The sequence below is a fragment of the Pituophis catenifer genome, unplaced genomic scaffold (genome assembly GCF_029215685.1).
Source record: "Pituophis catenifer annectens isolate HBS135680 unplaced genomic scaffold, rPitCat1.0.hap2 SCAF_1, whole genome shotgun sequence".
Taxonomy (NCBI): domain Eukaryota; kingdom Metazoa; phylum Chordata; class Lepidosauria; order Squamata; family Colubridae; genus Pituophis; species Pituophis catenifer.
The window spans coordinates 158,781,589-158,803,866 of NW_027256881.1; the positions used below are offsets into that span (position 1 = coordinate 158,781,589).

Here is a 22,278-nt window from a genome sequence, read left to right on the forward strand (position 1 = left end):
ATTGCTAAAGTATTGAAAACCAAGAAACAGTTCCAATAATGTCTCAGGGCCACACAGCTCTCTGTTCTTCAGCTTCCTTCAGCTGCTGTTCTGATTTCCTACATTCTAGCCTCAGCTGCTAAACCAATGGATAGAACCATTCTGAGTTCTATCTGGTTGGGGTTTTTTTAACTACAAAAGCACAACCAAATATGTTCATTATGGAAACAACTCTATTCTAGACAAGGATATTTTGGCGGGCGGGGGATGAACACAAACAGACCCAGGAAGAACTAAAGTCAAATACTGCAATCTACCACATAAAAGAAATGTTTCTTTTCACTGCTCCAGACCAGCCAAAGCTATACATTCATGGCTGGGGAACAGCTGTCAGGAAGAAGTACCATATTTTTTGGAGTATAAGACGCACTTTTTTTCCCTCCTAAAAGAGGCTGAAAATTTGGGTGAGTCTTATACTCTGAATGTAATCCCGTGTGGTGCCCAAAATGGCTACCCGGAACAGCTGCTGCCTTCTCTTACCCCTTCTGCCCTTTGCCTGCTTTAGTCACTGGATCAGCTGTGGTTTTGAAGCTGTTTTTCAGCCCCAATGTGAATGAAGCAATGTTCCATGTTTTGCCTGCTTTTCTAATTGCTGCTCCCTCCGACAATCAGCTGTGCTTTAGAAGCACAGCCCCAACCAACCCCAACCTCAAAACCAGCAAGCAAAGTAATGTGCTAGAACTAGCCAGATGAATACCAGGTAGGCAGAATCCACCCCCCCCCCCTTATTTTCCTCTCCAAAAACTAAGGTGCTCATGTGGTCCGCCAGCAGCCTGCAGAGCTGGCAGCGGAGTCGGACAGTGAGGAGGCTGAGGAAAAACATGGGCCAGTCCTGGAGGCTGGGGAAAACCCAGATGAGGGCTCTGCGTCCGAGGCAGAAATGGGGCCAGGGCCATCAAGGAGTGATGTGCAGACTCCGGAGCCTCCAGAGGCAGAGGAACAGGAGGAGCCTGTTCCTAGTGCATGCATGAGAAGAGCTGCCAGAAGGCAAGAGCAGCTAAAGCAAAAAGGACGACTCGAGCGTAAGGCCAAGAGAAGATTGGCCCCTCCCATAAGGCTTAAAAGACCAGCAACAGCTCTTGGGCTCTTTGTCAGAAAACAATGTTGATAGATTTATTTTTATTTATTTATTTATTTAATCTAATTTTTATACCGCCCTTCTCCCAAAGGACTCAGGGCGGTGCACAGCCAAAGATAAAACAAGTACCCATATAAAATTTAAAAACAATTTAAAAACACATTAAATAATTTGGCCTCAATGTCATTAAACCAAAAACAACCCATTAAAATTAATGTTTAGTCCAACCCAGCTTGTTGAAACAATAACGTCTTGAGGGCACGGCAAAATGTGCGCAAGTCAGGGATCATCCGTATCTCCGGGGGCAATTCATTCCAGAGGGCGAGTGCTCCCACAGAGAAAGCTTTCCCCCTGGGTGTTGCCAGTTGACATTGTTTGACTGACGGTACCCTGAGGAGTCCCTCTCTGTGGGAGCGCGCTGGCCGGTGGAAGGCTATCGGTAGCAGAAGGCAATCTCGTAAGTACCCAGGTCCTAAGCCATGGAGCGCTCTAAAGATGGTAACCAACACCTTGAATCGCACCTGGAAGACCACCGGGAGCCAGTACAGCTCACACAGGAGTGGTGTTACATGGGAGCACCATGTTGCTTTCATAATCACCCGCGTGGCCGCATTCTGGACCAGTTGGAGCCTCCAGGTGCTCTTCAAAGGGAGCCCCATGTACTGAGCATTACAGTAGTCCAGACGGGAAGTGATGAGGGCATGAGTGACCGTGCGCAAGGAGTCCCGATTCAGAAAGGGACGCAACTGGTGAATCAGGCGAACCTGATAAAAAGCTGATAAAGATTTGTTTCTTGTCTTGCTGCATTTATTTCTTCTGCTTCTGAACTTTTGCCAAGAAAAGCCTTTGGCAGTTTGCCACAGTAGACCAAGGTTGGTGATAAGGCTGAAGAATTGTGTTATGAAGAATTTGTTTTGAATTAGTTTGGACTACGCTGAGAATGAGTTAATTCTCAGCTGTTCTAATAAAGTCTGTTTGTTTAGAACTGATTGCGTCTGATAATACCTATTTGAGCCTGAGTCACAACAGGTGCATCTTATACTCCGAAAATTATGGTATAAACCCCCCCCCCCATTTCTGTACCATTCCTGTGCCCTTCCCTTGCTGGTTGGTATTAAAGCTAAACAGCTCATTGTTGGAACTGGATTAGAGATCTGAACCTGAGCATTTCACAGAAACATAGTAGAAGGGGAAAATAGGAAAGTAAGAAGTTGTTAATTCTCTCCTTTTGAAATATCAGGTATAGTACAAGAAAAAAAAAGTCAATTTCACAGCATACATTCCCCAGTACTAAAGTCCAATCAGAGTGCTTATTATAAATCATACAGGTTTTGAAGAAGCCAGTTCTTTTTTATTCCAATTAGCATGCAGCCCTCACCTAACATCAAAACATTCTGTGTATCCTGGAATTTAAAATTCAGAATTCTTGCTAGTGAACAAGAATATCTATGACGGATATAGGCAGCTTTGTTCTCTCAAGAACCTGCATGGTATACAGGGTAAGAGCCAAACAACCATTTCTCTTTTTTGCAATCCTCCTATCTCTCTTATTATTTATTAATCTATTAAATTTCTATGCTATCCATCTCACTAATACGGCGACTCTGGGCGGCTTACAATATAATAAAAAGTTTAAAAGTGCTAAACATAATTAAAATTAAAACAAAAAGATTAAAAGTTAAGAAACAAGATGAGGGTGAGAATCTTCTCTACTCCTTCAGCCACACCCACTGTAGCAGGCCCATATTGGGAGCCCAGGCCAAGCAGAAGAGCCAAGTTTTTAGGCTCTTCCGGAAGGCCAAGAGTATAAGGATGGATATTGCCCTCTGATGGGAAAATATTGCAGAGGGCAGAGGCCACAGCAGAAAAGGCTCTTGACCTGGACCCTGGGAGCTAAAATTCTTTGGCTGACAGGATCCAAAGTAGGTCCTTTCCACTGAAATGAGGGGGCAAGTTAGTCCCATCAAGATAAAGTGGTTCCTCATATAGTCTCATTGACTTTCTAATAGGTCTTTAACTCTCTCTCTCTCTCTCTCTCAGGTAGCAAACTACAGAGGAATGGAGGCTCCTTCTTAGCTGAGAATTCAACTAATTTATTGTGGCAGGCTCTGAATAACCAGCCCATGGCCATAGTTTCACTCCATGTGTTTCTTTTCCAAACTGAAGAAACAAGAACCTCCTGGATTCCTGAGAAGATTTTATATACCTAAGATCTGTTAGGTATTCACACCCACTTACATTACATTATTTTTGTATTTTGTTAAATTCGGCTTTCTGTGGCCCATTTTTGCTCCATTTCTGTCAGCAGCTGAAATTTACCATGTGATTTCAGTAACAGAAGGAGGCATTACAACCACAGAAATATGTAAGTAACAACTAATGTAGCCTTAGTTGAACAAACTGGTTTATTGAAAATTAACCCTAAATTCAGAAATGCCAGATTCAGGGTGTTTTTGTCTGATGTCATTTGGTAGAGTAAGCAATGCAAATCTGCCATTTGAACCCAAATATTCCCTCCATAGCTAAATAAATCCTAAATAAATTTTAAAAATGTACACTTCATAAAGTGGGTCATCTCATACCTCCTATATTTAAAAAGGGAATTTCTGGTAAGGAAGTGGAATTTTTGGACACCTAGAAACATACACAGAAACATACATTCATTCATGGAGATTCTCTAACACACATAACAATGATCTCGCAAAGACACACTTTTTAATTTGTCTGTAGGTTGTCTAGAACTGGCAGCACTTTCAAGAAGTAAAAACAAACTGTGACAGCAAAATAAAGTGACTACAAATTCTTTTGCAGATCCCTGCTTTATCTTTTGTCTTGCACTCAAGGCTACTATTGCTATGGGTGGTTCCATCCAGTCAAATGTTCATTATTAACTTGGATGTTGGCATTTTTATTAATCTCTTTAGATACAAATCCACTACAAAATATTTCCTAATCTATTTCATGAATGGTTAGACAGAACAGCAGCAGGGAATTACAAAAAGAAATCTGTACCCATACTGTAAAGTTACTGTTCTAAAGAAGGAAAACATTCTGCGTATGTTTCTGACAGGAGGTTACAGTAGAGCTCAGATGGTGCATAGGCTGATGGCCATAGTGGCCAAGAGGAGATGTGGTAGGTACAACTGACATTTAAAACCTAAATGGAGGTTGACACACTTATTTCAGATATCATATTACAGTTTCATGTCAACTATCCATTGAAACTTAGCAACAAAATTTCCGGGAGGAAAGCATTGTCTCAGCAGCCTCCTTTCCTCTTAACCAATGACAGTTTAAACTGATGGACCTTGAATTTCAAAAATATCTTGAGGGCCACTTGTTTCTTGTTCTGCTCTAAAACTTGGCAGTATGAATTGTGAAAGCTAAGCACTTCTAAATATCTCATTATTTTTTCATTAAACCTGACCCATATTTTGCACAACTATGAATATTATCAAAATGCATATCCATTTGATAGCAAAAACTTTTCTATATAACTCACCATGCATGGACAGGGTTCCATTTCTCACAGCCAGAAATTTCGCTCCATATGGGAAAATCTCTTCAGAATAGGCACTTCCATGAAGATGGATATGGGCCATGTCACAGAATGGCTTTCTGGGAGATCCAACCTGAAGTGCTCCTCCATCAGACACAAGGATGGAATGAGCATGAAGTTCTAGGGGACCAGGGCCAATAAATGCCAGCTTGCCACCTAAAGTGAGCAACAATAACACTAACTGTAAACAGTCATAAGATGCAAGATCATTCACAGAGTAGTAAAATCTTGATTATTATGATTTTCAGTGAAAAAAGTAAAGTTGGTTTCCTAAAACTAGAGAACATGTTCTCAATGTAACATTAGAAGAAAAAATGCTAGTAAAAAAGATAACAAAATGTTGATTCTGGTGTTGTTGTTTTTTTCTGTTTGACTTTAGCTTACTTTCTTCTTCTAATATAAGATCATATGATCATGAGGTTAATCAAAAGATTGGCCTTTAAAATAATTTTATTTATTACTTTAAACTTTAAGACATTATCTTCTGTATTGTATTCACAGAGTTTGTCTCTGACAGAAAACCACTTGAAGAAACTAGAAGCATTTGAAATGTGGATTTACAGACAGCTGTTACATATAAACATACAAATTTTGTTAAACTGGGTTAACAAAATCACAAATGAGGAGGTGATAAGCCGCCTGGGAAAGCAAAGGGAAATAATCAAAGCCATTAAAAAGCGAAAGTTAGAGTATTTTGGACATGTGATGCGACACCCAGAACAATACAGCATCCTTCACTTAATCCTCCAGGGAAAGATTGAAGGCAAACGAGGCCCAGGCAGAAGAAGAACATCATGGCTTCAAAACCTTAGGGACTGGTTTGGACAAAACTCAACAGCACTTTTTCATATGGCTGTTGGCAAAAATAGGATTGCCAACATGATCGCCAACGTCCGATGATGGACATGGCACAACAAGAAGAAGAAGATAGTATTCATTCAAGTTTGGAAATTTTGCCGCACTTAAATTTTAAATTTGAGCTCCTGTAGGTAATCCATGTACAAGTCTTTCAAGTTTCCCTGAACATTCCAGATTGATGTCTTTTTATGATTTACTTCTCTGAAAAAGTAATTCATTTTTACTGTTTTTCCTCTATTCTTTGGCCTCAAAACCTGTCTATTTTGCTCCTGCTGTTGTTTTCACTATCAAGCTAATATGACTGATAGTCTACAGATAACTTTGTTTCAGTTTCTGCTCCAAGTCTGTTTTCCATTTTCTTGGGATTCTGAATCACTGTGGCAATCCATATGCTAGGAAACCAACATGCTAAATAAGATATTTTCCCTTTCGGAAAGTTAATCATTGTTTGCCTATCATTGGCAAGCACACAAAAATATTTCTATTTGCTTAAGAATGTAAGAACCATGCTGAGCAAATTGATTCACAATGAGAATTAAGTAAACTTTCTCTAAATTAGTGTCTCAAAGTAGTTCCTCTCAGAGAGGAAGATTCAGTTTATGTCACACTTCAGTAGAAAGATCTTCAAATTTCTTCCTAGCCATACTTGTGAACACACATTTTTTAACATGTACCTAGGGATGGAAGACCTTTGACAACAGCTGACACAGCCAATGTCAATGCATGTGATAAAGTACAACCATAAATATACTTTTCAAGTGATATTAAAAATCTAATTTCTTTTTTCCCCAGTGGGCACTTTTTTTCTCACTGTCATTTTTGAAAAATCCAGACATTACTAAAGAGAAAGCTAATGCCTGAGTGATAAAGATATCTGTAAAGTAAGAGAGGAAGAATTGCTATGACAGGTAAAGATTACATTCCAGTCTGTTAAGCTAATTATAACATTTTTCAGAGTTTACAGGCATTTCTATCTAAACAAGTAAATGACATATAACGTGTCTCAAATGCCAGCCTTCTGAACTCATCCCTTTCTGCACTTTATTAATTTATAATAAATATTCAGCTTTTACAAGGATAATACACAAGGATACATAATGGATACACACATACACACAACCTGCTTTCTTTTTTTCATAGCACTTGATCTGTTTCCCATGAGCAGAAAATAATAAATGCTGATTAACCAAAGTATTTGGCTCCAACCTTTCTTACTGTTTATTATGACTACTCAAGAAAGCAAAGAATATACTGTCAGGTTATCCTGAAAAATAAAAATGAACTGTACTTACAGTAAATATGAGGTCTTCCAACCAAACTAAATATATAATTTAAATTCAAATATATCACTTTGGTAGAGTAAGAACAGAGATACAGTATTTGCCATCATCTTTCTTTTTTGAAGGAAGGAGATTAAAAGGAACATTCTAGGACTTCCCAGAAGATATCAGATCTAGGCATCATCTCAGAGAAGATTTACCTTGGATTGTAACAGCATTTCATCATTTGATGATAAGGGTATAGACCAAGATGAATTCTCTGCTGCCTAGAATCCATGCAGCATCAATGAAGCCCTATCAGGAAATGTGTTAATATTCCTGGAAAGGCATAGGTAATGGGACAGCAAATTTAACTCTCCCTTCTTCCATTTAGTCTTTGTTTTCTCATTCATTTTGGCACCATTGACATAGCAAATATTTATGCTGCTTATAATAACCACAAAATATACACAAAATATATCAGCAGGCAACTGCAATGCCCTTTTGGTTCTACTGAAAGTTTAGCCAAATGGGTCTGCTTTCTTTCTTTCTTTCTTTCTTTCTTTCTTTCTTTCTTTCTTTCTTTCTTTCTTTCTTTTCTTTCTTTCTCAAGAAGGGAAAAAACCACTTTTAGACATTTGCTTTTAAAATCCATTGTATAGCGCAAAATGAACAGATGAGGCAGTCTCTCTCTAAGGGAATATAGCCCAAGAAAAGGTTCTTCTGTATAGAATGCTTATAGAAGATCTATGGATCATAAGAATAAGGACTTCCATCAGATTTCCATGGAAATAGTATCTGAATATAAACTCTTTGGAATAATTGAAAAGAGAGAGGAATGGAAAGAAAAGCCTAACAATATAATTTAGACAAGAACTTCCTATGAAATATTCAGCATGTCAGTCCTATAAATTCTTATTTATAAGACTTTATAAATCTAGTTATGGGAATTTCAGAGAAAATAAAAACAATCAAGGAACCACCAAGACCACTCCCACCAACATCAACAGGGCAAGCCACTGGAATATGAAATGAGAGCAAACCCCCACTCCCTTCTCACACTGATGATGGTTCCTAGTTTGGTAATGAAATGTGTACAAAAACAAACGAACAAACCCCAAGCTCAGAGAGCACCAAGGACCTCAAAGTAAAGACAACATGATGAAAAATTGTCTGCCAACCTATGAAAGCATCTCACATTTTTCATTAGAAATAACAGGGTACCACCAGCCGTTCTAACATTGTACCCTAGTTGAAGGCAGTCCCTATAAAGTCTTGCATTAAAATGAGTCAAAGTGTTTTTTTTTAATCAATCACACATTCATAATGCAATAACAGTATCAATTCCATTTCCCAATTCATCAAGCATTTAAATGGGTGCTGCATTTTTAATATGCTAGTGTTCTCTCATTAGGATTAATGAAACTCAATGTGTGCTTAAAGTCAAGCAGCGTATGAAAGCACTTTTCTGGATCAAAGCCTTCTTCCCACTCAGAGTTGCATGGAGGCAGCTGCTTGAGCATTCTCAGTCAGAAATAAACTCCCCAAACTGATGCCGATGCTGCTTGGCCATCTGCATGTGTGCCCATCTGTTCTGATGGCATGTGCTCTCCTGCAAGCTGCTTGGACTCTTCCCTGAGAGGGCCAGTGCCAAGCAATGGTGATTTAATCAGCAGCTTGAATAGAGCATCTTGTTTGGAGGAAAACTGTTCCACGTGAACCAAGCTGAAGCAGCATTGTGTTTGCTGCACTTCATCAATTGTGGCTAGGCTTGCCAAAGAAAGCAAGTGCCAAAGTAGAAGGAAGGTTATGACCATTGCATACAGGCATTTATGGATGGCAGGATCAGCAGCAACGGTAACAGCTGCTGTGGAAACCTATTTTTACTCATGGGGACTTTTTTACAGACTTCAGAGAGACAGAATGTCGAATAAGACCAACCACCATGATAGTTGATCACTTCCTTGATTAATGGAGCTACGAGATCTAGTCGCATTTTGAAGTGGAAGCATGGGGACTTAAAGTGACAAAAAGACAATGGAGCAAATAGAAGCCACAGTCACAGCGACAGGTCCACTTTGTGACGGTCACACATTCTGCATTTAGAAGTATGCCATGATCATTTAAAGCAGGGCCGAATAAGATTAAGACAAATGGTAGTAATATCTCAACAAAATCCGATCTTGAAAGCATTTAGTTTTTCAGATCAAAGTTTACATGCACATTTTCATAATTTTTCAGTACTTTTTTTGTGTCGTGTCCTGAAAAATATAAATATAATACAGCTCTATATAATAATATTGATATAGTTTGGCAACTAAAAAGAGGAAGAAAAAATTCTGTTCCAAGCAGCAGTTTATTTCCAAACAGCCGCAGATGAAGCCAAAAGAGCTCATTTCAATGATGATTTTACAGTTTTGTTTATTAAAATGTCCCTATCTAAAATAATAGAGGGGGAAGCAACTTATATGCATAAACTCCTGCCAAATTATGACCTATCAAAGTTTCTCCATGATGAGTTAAGGCATCAGTGGTGATAAGATAGCAGTTTCTTCCACATGTATTTCTCTATGTATTATTATCCACTGTTTTGATCTGCTGCAGTGTTATTATCTGCCACTTTTTAAAAAAAAAAAAAGGTGGGCAAAAAAAGGTTTTATTATTCTTTCAAACTCAAATGAAACCCTTCTAAGGCAATGAACAGCATTGCTTTTCCATAAAAGTAAATGAACTAGCAAGACACTGCGCAGCCTTTCTGCTAGGCTAGAGTTGGCCTGCCTGTAGCACAGCTTCCATTCTCATGGATTGGCACCCCACTTTTGTTTATGAAAGTTAAATCTCTCAGTATGGGGCAAGGGTGGATGTTGTGACTTCAGCAATGCCCCATTTGGTGCACAGCCTGCTACTTGACACACTGCCAGTGGCGAGGCTCATTTTGAACTGCATTATGATAATGTTTTATAGGACAATTTGTGAGCTAGCTCAGATTGTGGCTCATTTGAATATCTCTGGCCCAATTGCTAGTACATCTTCCTTTGTCTCCTCTCTCCTTCCATGTATCTCTCCCATCACCACTCCAGGCTCCCTTTGTTATTTGTTTAGGTAATAACTATTGCCAAGTGGGAGGTACTACAACCATATTTTAAGAAGTAGAAGCAGGTTAGTTGAAAAGTCCAACATGTTAATTTAAAACAGTCTTGAATACCTTTGCTTCTAAAGGAAGCTTCATTGTAAGTTTGCTAAATATATTTGCTTCAGAATACAATGCGGTTCTCTCCATTATGGAATGAAAAACCAGCATATGAAGAGCGTATTAATTTATTTAGTCTGAAACTAAGACTGTTTCAGGAACCATTCCTGCATTCCTAAGGCCATTTTTTCACTTGACTGTGTTCAAAAGGCTAATGAGTTGATAAGACAAGCTTTCCTGGGTTCACATGGCTATATCATCCAAATAATACCATCTGAAAAATGTGTTTTACATATCTTTCAGAAAGCCAATAAAAAAATATTACCTCTCTCATGAGCCATTATGTATTCCTAAAGTTAACAGTGCAAAGCACTTAGAGATTTCCTCCATTATACAAAATTCTTATCAAGGCATACTTGGAAATTCTTAACGGAAGGTGGAACATGCCCCACTGCAACCAGTGTATTGCTGTATTTTAATGTTTTACTGATATAGCAATTATTATCTAGATAATGTTACTACAGAATTGTACATCTGTGCCTAAGAAGACATTGGCAGACCCCAGCTACTCCTCCTGAAATGCAGGGACAATTTTCAAATACAGAGATACAGAAAAGGGGATTTGCTGCTGTTATATGAGTTTAATAAAACAGCAGAGCAGGACTGAATATTAAAAGGTTCTTTGTAAAAACAAAGCATCAGCTAATAGGGGTTGGCAAGTACTACATAGCCAACAATTTGGTATGATGTTACACTGGATTTCCTACACATAGCAGAGAAATGCTCTTGAATATCTGCAAGGTCCTCTCCAATTTTATGGATTCAACATATCTGTATTCAACACATTGGCTTTAAACTGGAACATAAATTAATTAAATTCACAAGTTCGCAAACTGGAAAGTGTCGTCTTCCCTTCTTCCAGCTGCATTCCATCTTTCTTCCTACACCAGAAGGGGACAGCAAGACTCTAGTGTGGCTTTTGGCGATCTGTGGAAGGGGAACTAACAGAATTTGTCTTTTACTTAACATCCCTTGTATTTATCCTAGGATCCGAAACTCTGGTAATTTGATATAATAAAAGTCAGAGCAGTCACCACAAAGCATCAGCAACATTGTCAGTAATCAGTTCCGTGTTATTCTATCACAACATGAGTACAGTAATGTTATTGTTATTACTATAGCACTAATATTACATCTTTATATGTTACGTGTGCAAAGATGTTAGCAAGAAAGTATCTTAAGTTAGCATTGAATAATTCCATGGAGGCAGGATATTTTTTGCTACTTTTGCTACTGTTAAATCTTGTTACTTTAGTTTGTGAGTGTATACACAAAGATAGGAATGGCGAATAAATATAATTTACTAAAGTTTAGCAAGAAAGAATTTTCCCAGTGCTCCCTACATTTAGCATGTGCTAGTACTCTCCTTCAGGTTTCTCTAACAATGAAATTCCTTCACCTGAAAAAAAGGATTGGTTAAAAAAAAAAAAAAAGAGTCAAACCTTTGACATGAAGCATATTAAGAATGCTTGTGTTAGTATCCAATAGTAAAATCTGTCCTCTTTCTACTATGACATTATCGCCATCTTGTGGTGGATGTCCATTAAGCCAGGTCAAGTTTTTTGACCATCGTCCACAAAATTGAATTTGGAAGGTGTTCTAAAATGAAACAGAAATCAAAACCATTAGCAACCCAAACATTGTGGTGGAAACAGCACATTTGGATAAATCATACAATCCTTACTTTACATATCTTTTTGGATTTGAGTACTTCATTTTCTTATGAATCAACTTGTGGCAAAAGTTGACCTTATATCGGTATTAGTCAAATTCAGCAATCTCCAATGGAACAAAGAAGCAATTTCAAAGGCAGTTTATAAGAATAAAGACTAAACACAAACAAGGATTCAAATGGTTTAAAACATCTATGGAGATGAAATAATTTTCAATAAATAGTTTTAAAATACTTCTGGTCAACCAAATGTATAATAATTTATAGGGCATAAGAAATTTTTTTAAAAATCAGAGTGATTAGCTTGGGATAGGTGGTTATACAAATTGAATAATAACTAAAAATCAACCAAGTAGGAAGTAGGAAAACTTTTCTGAGGAAGGCACTCCATAATTGCATAAATACAGCTAAAACAAACTGCTATCAAATAGTCACTCATTCAGTCATGGCACTGGAACCTGAAGTATCTGAAGGAAGTGGCTGTGTTGATTAAGATGTTGTGTAAAAGCTATACAGAAAAAGGGGAGAACTCTGATCATGACTGACTTAACAGACTTTTGAACCCAAAGAAGTAGCATGACATTAAAGAGAGAAGCAGAGCTGTTAAAATGATTTCGTAGGAGGGGGAGATTGTGAGAAAGAGATACAGAATAACTCTGCCTTAATCACACTAGGTATGCGTTGCGCAGGATAATTTGTTTCAAAATTCTATTACCCTACCAGCAATAAAGATCTTTCCAGAAATCCAACTGATTTTTGTATTTTGTGCTTGTCAGCCTGGCAGAGTTTGACAGGCTGACTCTTCACTCGTATGTGAAGAGAAGGACATGTTTGCAGGCCTCCTAAGGGCCAAGAGATACTGGAAAACTCCCAAATATCTCTTTGTTACTTTCATTAGATGTGATTTCATGAAATTTTGATGTAACTTCAAAGAGACTTTTTCACTAAAAAAAAAATGGCCGCTGTACAGTGGATACAAACATTTTATAAGCTTTATCCCGATAATGAAATATAACTTTGTAAATGATGCTTATCACAAGAATGTGACCCGAGATGCTACTTTAAGCAAAACTGTATTACTGAGCAGTGACGTGGTGGCTCAGACACTTTTTTTTTTAAAATTTGATTTATATGCCGCCCTTCTCCGAAGACTCAGGGCGGCTTACAATGTGCTCAGCAATAGCCTTCATCCTTTTGTATATTTATACAAAGTCAGCTTATTGCCCCCACAAACTGGGTCCTCATTTCACCTACCTTAGAAAGGATGGAAGGCTGAGTCAACCTTGAGCCTTGGTGAGATTCGAACCCTGCAGTAATTGCAGGCAGCTGGTCTTAATAAGCTTAATAACAGGGTGCCTTAAACCCCTGTACCACTGAGCTTGTCTATCAGAAAGTCAGCAGTTCAGCAGTTTGAATCTCTATTGCTGCGTAACAGAGTGAGCTCCCGTTACTTGTTCCAGCTTCTGCCAACCTAGCAGTTCGAAAGCATGTAAAAAATGCAAGTACAAAAATAGGGACCACTTTGGTGGGAAGGTAACAATGCTCTGTGCGCCTTCAGCATTTAGTCATGCTGGCTACATGACCACAGAGACGTCTTTGGACAGCGCTGACTCTTCGGCTTAGAAACGAGGATGAGCACCACCCCTAGAGCCAGAAATGACTAGCAGGCCTGTGAGGGGCAAATTTTACCTTTATATTACTGAGCAAGTTAAAAGGAGTCAACTTAACACCTGCAAATTTCATTTTAGAAGTTGATCTAAGTTTATTATTTTTTCCTGAAAGTGTTCATCTGGAATTTCCAATGAGGATATGTAGCAAATGAAAAGGAGAGATAGCATTATGGAGATGAGTAGCCAGAAGGTTCTGACCAGCAAAGTCTCTCCAGAAAAAGGATATATCATAAGAGCACCCACATGTACTCCAGACAGCTGATGTTTAGGAGTGGACTTCAGGAACTGAGGTTTTGTGGTCAGCTTATAAATCAAGGGATTTCAATCAAGCTCATAGGTGTAATGTATCATGTATTAATAAAAAAAAATTCCCCAAACCTCATATCTTAATCACTTTTGGAAATGGCTTAATTGTTTTTCAGCATTTTCACAGGATGTCATAAGGAGAAAGTCAAGAGCCAAGGAAGAAATATCAAGCTTACAGCCTCATGTAGAGCATGCATTAAGGACATTTCATTTGCCCGAAACACCACTTTCTAGTTCACTTTGGATTACAAATATTCTAAATGTTATAAAGATCTTTGAAGCAGTAAAGCAACTAAATGACCTAGTGAGTTTTCCTTTGGCCCAGAGCAAGATTAAAATAAAAACTAAAGAAATAATTGTAAGCATTTAAAAGCAACTAATACAATTTAAATGCTTACAAAGATTTTATTAAACAAAGAGATAAGGGTAAATTGTGCAAAATTATATCCCTATAGAACTATGGAATGCTAAATGGGACCAAAGAGTTAAGAATATAAAGAAAGGAGGGAAAAAGATCACAATTTACTTTTTACTTTCCCTTTTTTCATTATAAATTAAAAATAGAAGAATTGCAAAAGAATATTACAGCATCAGTGACTAAATATGTCAAGAAAGATTTGGCGACACTTGAAGAAATAGAGGAAAACTTTGCAAGATGAATAAAAAAATGAAAATTATATAATTAAAAAAATGGAAAGATAAATTAAGGGGGAAAATCTACAAAATTTTGAAACTATGGAAAATAATAAATAAAATGGGGAAAGATTTAGATGCTGTAATTAGGACAGAAACAAATCTGCCCAATTTTGAGGAAATCTGGTGAAGATATTAGGGAATGTGTTGCTGAATCCTTACCATTTTTTTTTTGAATGAGATGGAGCTGTGGATAAAGTGTACATAATTAGTATAAGATATGCAAAGGTAAGAAGGTAAGAATTGGGTGTGAGATCACAGCCCCCAGAAGCTTCCAGTCTCAGTGCGAAAAGCATTTGCAAGCTGATGGGAGGGTTGAAGCAATGCGATTTTGCTGCCCCAAAGTCTTGTCTACTTACAAACACTTTTCGCACTGAGACTGCAAGCAGGCAAAGAGGCTAGAGAGGAGATAGCTTGCTAGATCTTCACAAGGTAAGCGACCTGGCATGACAGGATGGGGGGGGGGAGGGGAAATGTAGGAATCCCAGGGGAAGGAGCATGAGATATCTCAGTGGGTCAGAGGAGGTTTTGGATGGTCTGAAGCAGTTGGTCTGTTCCATCACTAGGTTCCCCCCATGGCCTTCCCCACACTGAGATACCTCGTGTGCATTTAACGACCTGCACATTCAATTAGCGAATGTGTGGGCGAAAGCAGGGGGTGATCACGTTCATGTTATGTGATTCACTCCAATGAATCCTCCTGTTACGAATGTAATTGGCAGGTTCCATTACATTCGTAACTCGAAGATTACCTGTATAATAATTCAGATGTAATTTTACTTAAAGAAAAAACTATCAAAATATTGCATAAAAGAAAGGAATTCATCTTTTTGGCTGTCAAATTCAAAACAGAAAAAGGTACATTTCATTGGGATAAATTGGAATGACTGGTTTTAATTTAACTAGCAGAAATTTCAATTTAACTTAGTCCAAACTGTGAAGAGATTTTCTTGAAAGGTTTAAACAGGAATTGGAAGAGATGCAAGAGGATCAAAAGAAAGCAGTTATGCAGCAAATACTGTAAGAGACTGGAAGAAATTCCCACATTGGGCACTACAGGTATAGACTTTTGCAACATAAATATGTATTTAACTATCTAATGTGGATGTAACTGGGGTGAGTACTCCTCAAAAGTGAAATAAGGTATTTCATTATTTGAAAAGATAAAGTCTGCTTACAGTAAACATGTATAAGAAAAAAGGATCAAACACTGATTTATAATCATTTGGAATAAGAATCTATTTCAGCAGAGAAGACTAAGAAAAATAGAAATGTTTTTGTATATAAACCCCCAAGTACAACTAAAACTGATTCTGACTAATGATTAGGGCAGCTATGTGAAGATGGAATTAATTTGAATGAAATAAAGATTCTGATACTAGGAACATATGCCTGAAAAAACAAAGCTATACTTTTCAAAGGACTAATGGGAAAAGCAATAGACTTGCCATATGAAAATTGGTATTTATTGGAAGATCGGATTGGAATGGCTTACCCTCCACAAGACAGAATATCTATGAAAGGAATTAAAACAATACAACACAGGCAAACTACTGAAAATATTTTTTGAAATGTTAGATAATTTTGAATTTATAGATATATGGAGACATAAAGATGGTGACTATAACAAATACACTTATTTTTCTGAAAGACACGGAACTTTCTCAAGTATAGATATCTTTTGGAATTCTGAAAAGCTGGTTAGGTGTAATACTAAAATGGAGATATTGCCAAAGACTTTTTCCAATCATAACCCAGTGACTTTAACATGTAAGAGAAGAGTTAGAACTTAGAGATGGAGGCTAAATGAAACTTTATTACAAAAGGAATCAATGATGGAGGACTGTAAAGAGAAATTGAAAGAATTTTTTTGAGAATAATCTTAATAAAGGCATCAACGTAACGACAGTAAGGGATGCAAGCAAGGCCTTTATGAGAGGGCAAATTATTAAAAAGAAGTTGCAATAAACAAAAGAAACGCACGTGGCTTGTGCTGCGGTTCTTGATTGCTTCTTGGCCTTTTCTTACACAGTTCTGACTGATGAGTCATTTTCTTTAGAATGCAGTCTAACATTCTTGAACCTTTTTCCTGGGACAAATGGTTTGCAGTTGATTTGAGCCATCGCAAATGAAGCATTTTTATTTATTTTTTCCTCCTGGCCTTACAAGTAATTTTTTGCCTCTTGCTTTTCAAGCATTATGTAGATTTTATCTTGCAAACAATTTAACACAGAATTGTCTATTTTTTTTTAAAAAAAATCTCTTCATATGGTCTACAAGCTTACTAACTTGTACACCATTCATTTAAAATTAAGGCAACTAGTATTTGGAGCTAGTTTATCTACTAAAACTTATTTGTAATATATATGATTTGTATACAGATTTAGATCCCTCCGTTTCCTCCAGACACATGCTTCATATTTTTCTGAAAAGATGCCCTTTTGCATCTTTTCAGTAAACAGACCCCCTTGTGGTCAGTAAGTCATGAGCTATTGTTATTACCACTGAATTTGCAATGCCAACTAATTGAGCCAGGTGAATCCATTTCAGTTGTCCCACATTCAAGCTATAAAGACAACAGCAAACACCATTCTCACTGTTGAGGCAGAACAGAGCTCAGATGCTCTGCATATTGCATATTGATGTAGCCACCTAAAAGAGCCCAAAGATTATCCTTTCCAACAAATCTCAAATCTGAAGTCAGATTGATATAGTCTAAGTCTAAGATAATAGGTTTGTCCTGAGAATTTCTGGAATTAGCCAGCTACCAGCTTTTCAAGAATCTTGACTCAAACCATCATCTTTTTAATTCAAATCAAATCATTTATATAACATAATGAATTACAAAATATGCAGTAACTATATTTCCATACACTGCCCCCCCCAATAAAAGTAGAAAGCCTGATACTGAACTTCTCTTTGTTATTTCTACCATGTTTCCCCGAAAATAAGACCCTGTCTTATATTTTTTTGAACCCTGAAATAAGCGCTTGACTTTATTGCCATGAGCTCAAAAGCCCAATTGGGCTTATTATCAGGGGACGTCTTATTTTGGGGAAAACAGGGTATGAAAATAAGAAGTGAAGAGCTACTCCATTTTATTAATATATTTTATGTATTTTAGGTTTCTAATAGTATCCCTGTCTGCTTTTGATCTCATTAGTTATATTGAACATATTCTTGGTAAAAAGGCAATAAATAAATAAGCAAATGAAAAAAAAATAAATTCATGAAACATAGTATGATGAATTAGTGAATTCTTATTGACTATTTGTTCAATAAATAAATATGGTACTTTTTCTTCTTTTTGTCTGTATACATTAGAGACCTTGCCAAGAGAGCTCACTTATAAGAAATAATTCTTATAAACAGATGATAGAACAAAAATACTGTATTTTGTGGAGGAAAAGAAAGAGAGAGAGAGAGAGAGAGAGAGAGAGAGAGAGAGAGAAAGAGAATAAGAAAGGAAGGAAGGAAGGAAGGAAGGAAGGAAAGAGGAAGAAGGAAGGAAGGAAAGAAAGAAGGAACAATTGGATAAAAATTGAGGCTGTAAACTATATATATAACATAAATATCTGTCCACAATATAAAAACAGATTTTTCCATTCACATATTATTCTGTGAAGTCAAATATTCTCTCTTGCATTTCATTCTTCCTTCAAAATTTCATTTAATTAGGATAATTTCTAATGCTAACTGAGCCATATACATTTGGCTGCAGTTTTTATTTCTTAGATTGAAATTAAAATAGCATGTACAAAATAAAATTTTGTAATTTTATTTAAATTTTTAATGTAATTAAAAATTATTTAATTTATTTTAATAAACTGGCAAGCACATGAGCTCAATCAATGTATATCAATGCAACAAATTAAGTACCAAATAGGTAAGATCTGAATCAGATCAGATACATTATAAAAACACTTCAATGGAAAAGAGTTTTAATTTATTAAAGTTTTAACTATGCTACATGGAAATGTAATCATAAAACTGATATAAGGGAGAAATGATGTCAGTATACGACTATTTCGTGACACTTGTTCCTGCTTTAAAGAAAATCTTTTTTTTTTCTTTCTGCTTCCCCTGTTTCACCAAACAAGAAGCAGAACTGCTGAATTAGGTAATGCAGGCATTAATATCAATCACCAGTAAGCCAGCAGTTGGCTTTGGGTCCATGAGCTGCTATGAAGTCCCTACCTGCTCTCAGCACATCTGGGCAAAATGTGCAATTGAATAGAAAAAGATATATGTGAGACATTCAGATGATATCATAAAGGAAGTCATGTCTCTATGAGAGAGAGAGAGAGAGAGAGAGAGAATGTGCAGAGCATATGAAAAAAACACACAAATGTATTTTTGATGTCCAAAAGCACTTAAAGCCAACGTTAGTTTTAGTAGCTTTTTGTAAGATTATTTTTCCAATAGTTAATCACTTAAGAATATTTATTACTAGAACAGGGCTTCCGGGGTTTATTAAAATGAAAGGAATAAACTGAGTAGCAAAGTCCCCAAAACAGAAAGAGTTGCTCATGTCACATCTCTGCTCTGCGAGCTGCTGCACTGGTTGCCAGTTTGCTTCTGGATTCAATTCAAGGTCCTGGTTTTATCCTTTAAAGCCCTTCATGGCATGAAACCAGATTATGTGAAGGATCACATCTCCTTAATTGCATCAGCTTGCCCCATTAGATCTTATATGCCATGGTACTGTAACCTAGGGATGTACGTTGGTGAGACCCAGGTGACAGATCTTTTCTGCCATGGCACTCTCTTATGGAACCTTCTTTCACCCAAAATTAGATTAGTTCCACCCTCTTGATGTTCTTGAAGTCCCTCGAGATCTGATTATATGATCAGGTCTAAGAATCCCAGGGAACCAGAGATATTTCTAGTTCTTTCCACTTCTGAGATAGATACACGCATTCACTCTTTGCCTGGGGTTTATAAATGTTTGCTTTTAATAACAATATTTAGTTTTTAATATTGATTCTTACATTTTTACAATGATTGTTTTACTGTATATGTGTTATTTTTTCTGATTATTGTATGCCACCCAGTTGCTTTTTATGAGATGGGCAGCCATACAATTTGATTAATAAATAAACAAACAAATAAACATTTATAGATTATGGCTGTGCTGGTTGTAATTGATCCCCAAAGACCTTATGAAAGAGTTATGTTTTCACCTACTTCTAGAAGGCCATGAAGATGGAAGTCATTGCCTTAGGGAGAAAGTTATTCCAGAAAAAAAAAGGAAAGCTGAAACAGAGAATGCCTGCTGCTAGGCCCTCTTTTGCTTTAGGTTTTAGTAGACACTCCCCAGTACTTGGCCAGTTAGCTTAGCCAGTTTAGTTCCTGCAGCAGAAGTGTAATCCAGCAATATCATGAATGACCGCTGAGCATGAATATTCTTGCATTCTGGATCAGCTGAAGTTTCCAGGTAGTTTTCAAGGGCAGTCCCATATTGAGTGAGCTACAGTAATCTAATCTAGAGATGACAAGGACTATTGTCATTAGTGATCCTATTAAGTGCCGGGTAAGGTGTCATCTGAAACACTGGGTGAAGCTGTGCAAAACCTTACTGGCCAGAGTTCACCAGTTGCTCTTTGAGTAGCAGCTGTGAGTCGAGCAGGTTCCTCAGATTGTGAATCTGTTCTTTTTAGATGACTGCATCAAAAATCATCCAATCCCTGAATCAACAGTCAATCAGTCTTGCTTGGATTTTACCATCTCCAGACCTGAAAGACTCTACACATCAGATCATAACTTCCATGCATATCCCAATGGGCTTAGGGTAAAGATCTATAACTGAGTATCACCTGCATATTGATGATACCTCATCCCAAACCAACATATGACCTATTCCTGTGATTTTGTGTAGGTTTAAAACTAGACAGGGAAAAGGGCTGAACCCTGATGCATTCCATAATAAATGTCTCTCCACCACAACTCACCTCACCCATTAGGACCTGCCCAATTGGGTGTTCCCATGGTATTACCATGTCCCAAGCTCTCAATCTTTGTACACGGTTCAGAAAGATACTAAGAGATCCAGGACAAAGATGGCTATGCTACTGATACCTGAGTTCCACCATAGGTCATCCACAAAAATGAGAAATGGGGTTTCCATCTCATATCCAGACTGTCAAAAGTCCAGGTAATCCCAGTTTTCTAGAGTCCCCTTCAACTGCAGCTCCAATATTTTCTTAATAACCGCTCCTCCCAAAGGGAAGTTTGAGATAGGACCAGTAGTTGTCCAATTCTGTTGGCATCAGACCTATCCTCTTGAGGAGTGGCAAACCACAGTCTTTTTGAAGCGAACAGTCTCTCCAATCAGTAACATTAGTCAGCATGCCTTTCCAGTAGCACCTTTTCCTATTCCATTTTTTCTTTCATTATTATCAATCCTTCAGTTCACTGGTAACTATTTAATCTTCCAACATGTACTGTAAATAGTCAAGTCTCCACTACATAGTAGTTTCTTACAGAAAGGCCTTGGCAGACAAGGCATTTTTTTTCCTATGGTGAATATTTCCTAGCATTTTAGGCCAATTGGTATTTAGAAATTTGAATAGCAATAGCACTTAGACTTATATTCCTCAGCCCTCTCTAAGAGGTTTACAGAATCAGCATATAGTAATAGTAATGCCTCACTATATTCATAAAATCACAGTCATAGAGGCCTGGTTAGGAAAAAAAAAAGTTAATTAGGGCTTGAATCTCTTTATTTCTCCTTAGATATATTAGCAATACAACTTTTCTCTGCTAATATGTTCATCTACATCAGAATAAATACATACACATTAACCATCTCTCATGTCCCTTAGATTGAAGGTAAAAAGTGCACTGAGATATCTAACAGTGTTTAAAAGCTATCCCAGCATATATACAAGAGGCAATCTAATTCACAGCCAACACCTGAAATCAATATAGTATAGAAATTGTGTAGAACGATATAGTTAGAGTCAACCAAATAATACAAAAACTGGCTCAACTCAAATCCATACTACAGTCGCTGGACCGTATTTGTATTTCATACTAGCCACTGGACAAAGAGTTGGGGCGGGGGGGGGCAAAAACAACTCTCTTAATTTTATGTATTTGCTGTGCCAAGAAGAGACCTCCTATTATTAGTTATGGTCCATGGATGGCGGGTCAGGGTGGTCAAAGCAATAGGAAATCTGTAAGTAATGTATTAACACTCCCCACCTGGTCCTACAAGAGCAAAGATGTGAGACTTTGGAACATTAAAATCAAATCACAGAGGCTGACATAACACAATAGAGCCTTGCCCCTGCCTTCATACAACCCCACACACACTGACAGATTGCCATTTAACTAGCAAGCATGGAGAAAGTGTTCCTGTTCACAGTCACCAATGAGGGACAAGGTTAACATTTTAAGTGATGGAATACAGTGTATATATTTCCCCATGCCACAGAACTAGGACTCCAACACCACCTTTCAGAACACTTAATTTCAATGATGGAAGACGTTGTGCGTACTTTTCAGGCTGCGAACTCTTGACAGCTTCTCAGATTAATACACCAGAGAGATTTGCTTTCCCTTAGCCTTCTCCTTAGCCACCTGAAGGGAAGCAAAACCAGACATTCAGAAATGATGGAAGGGAGGAAGTACATTTTTGTTGCCAAGTTGCCTTTTTTTTCAAGGAATGTATTAGCAACCATCTGCTCTTATTATCCATATAGCAGTAGCCACCATATTCTTGCAAAAATAGAAATCATTATCTCCTTGAGGATACAACATTATTTACACAAACAAATGCTGATTATTTTTAGCTCTTAGGGAAATGTTTTCTGAAAATCCAGTCCCTAATTAAAAAGCAATTAGCAAAGTGAACAGAGGAATAATTTTAAAAGACAATGTAATAGTTACA

At 37.3% G+C, this 22,278-nt stretch overlaps 1 protein-coding gene across 1 annotated transcript in view; it reads right to left on the bottom strand.

The window, feature by feature from the left end:
• The window catches only part of PKHD1 (PKHD1 ciliary IPT domain containing fibrocystin/polyductin), a 184,027-nt gene that overhangs the window by 76,348 nt on the left and 85,401 nt on the right, over positions 1–22,278 (bottom strand). The window contains exons 35-36 of the mRNA XM_070956611.1: positions 11,486–11,642; positions 4,620–4,832 (exon numbers count right to left, since the gene is read on the bottom strand). Of these exons, the coding sequence (XP_070812712.1) occupies positions 4,620–4,832; positions 11,486–11,642 (370 nt within the window). The remainder of the gene's footprint in view (positions 1–4,619; positions 4,833–11,485; positions 11,643–22,278) is intronic.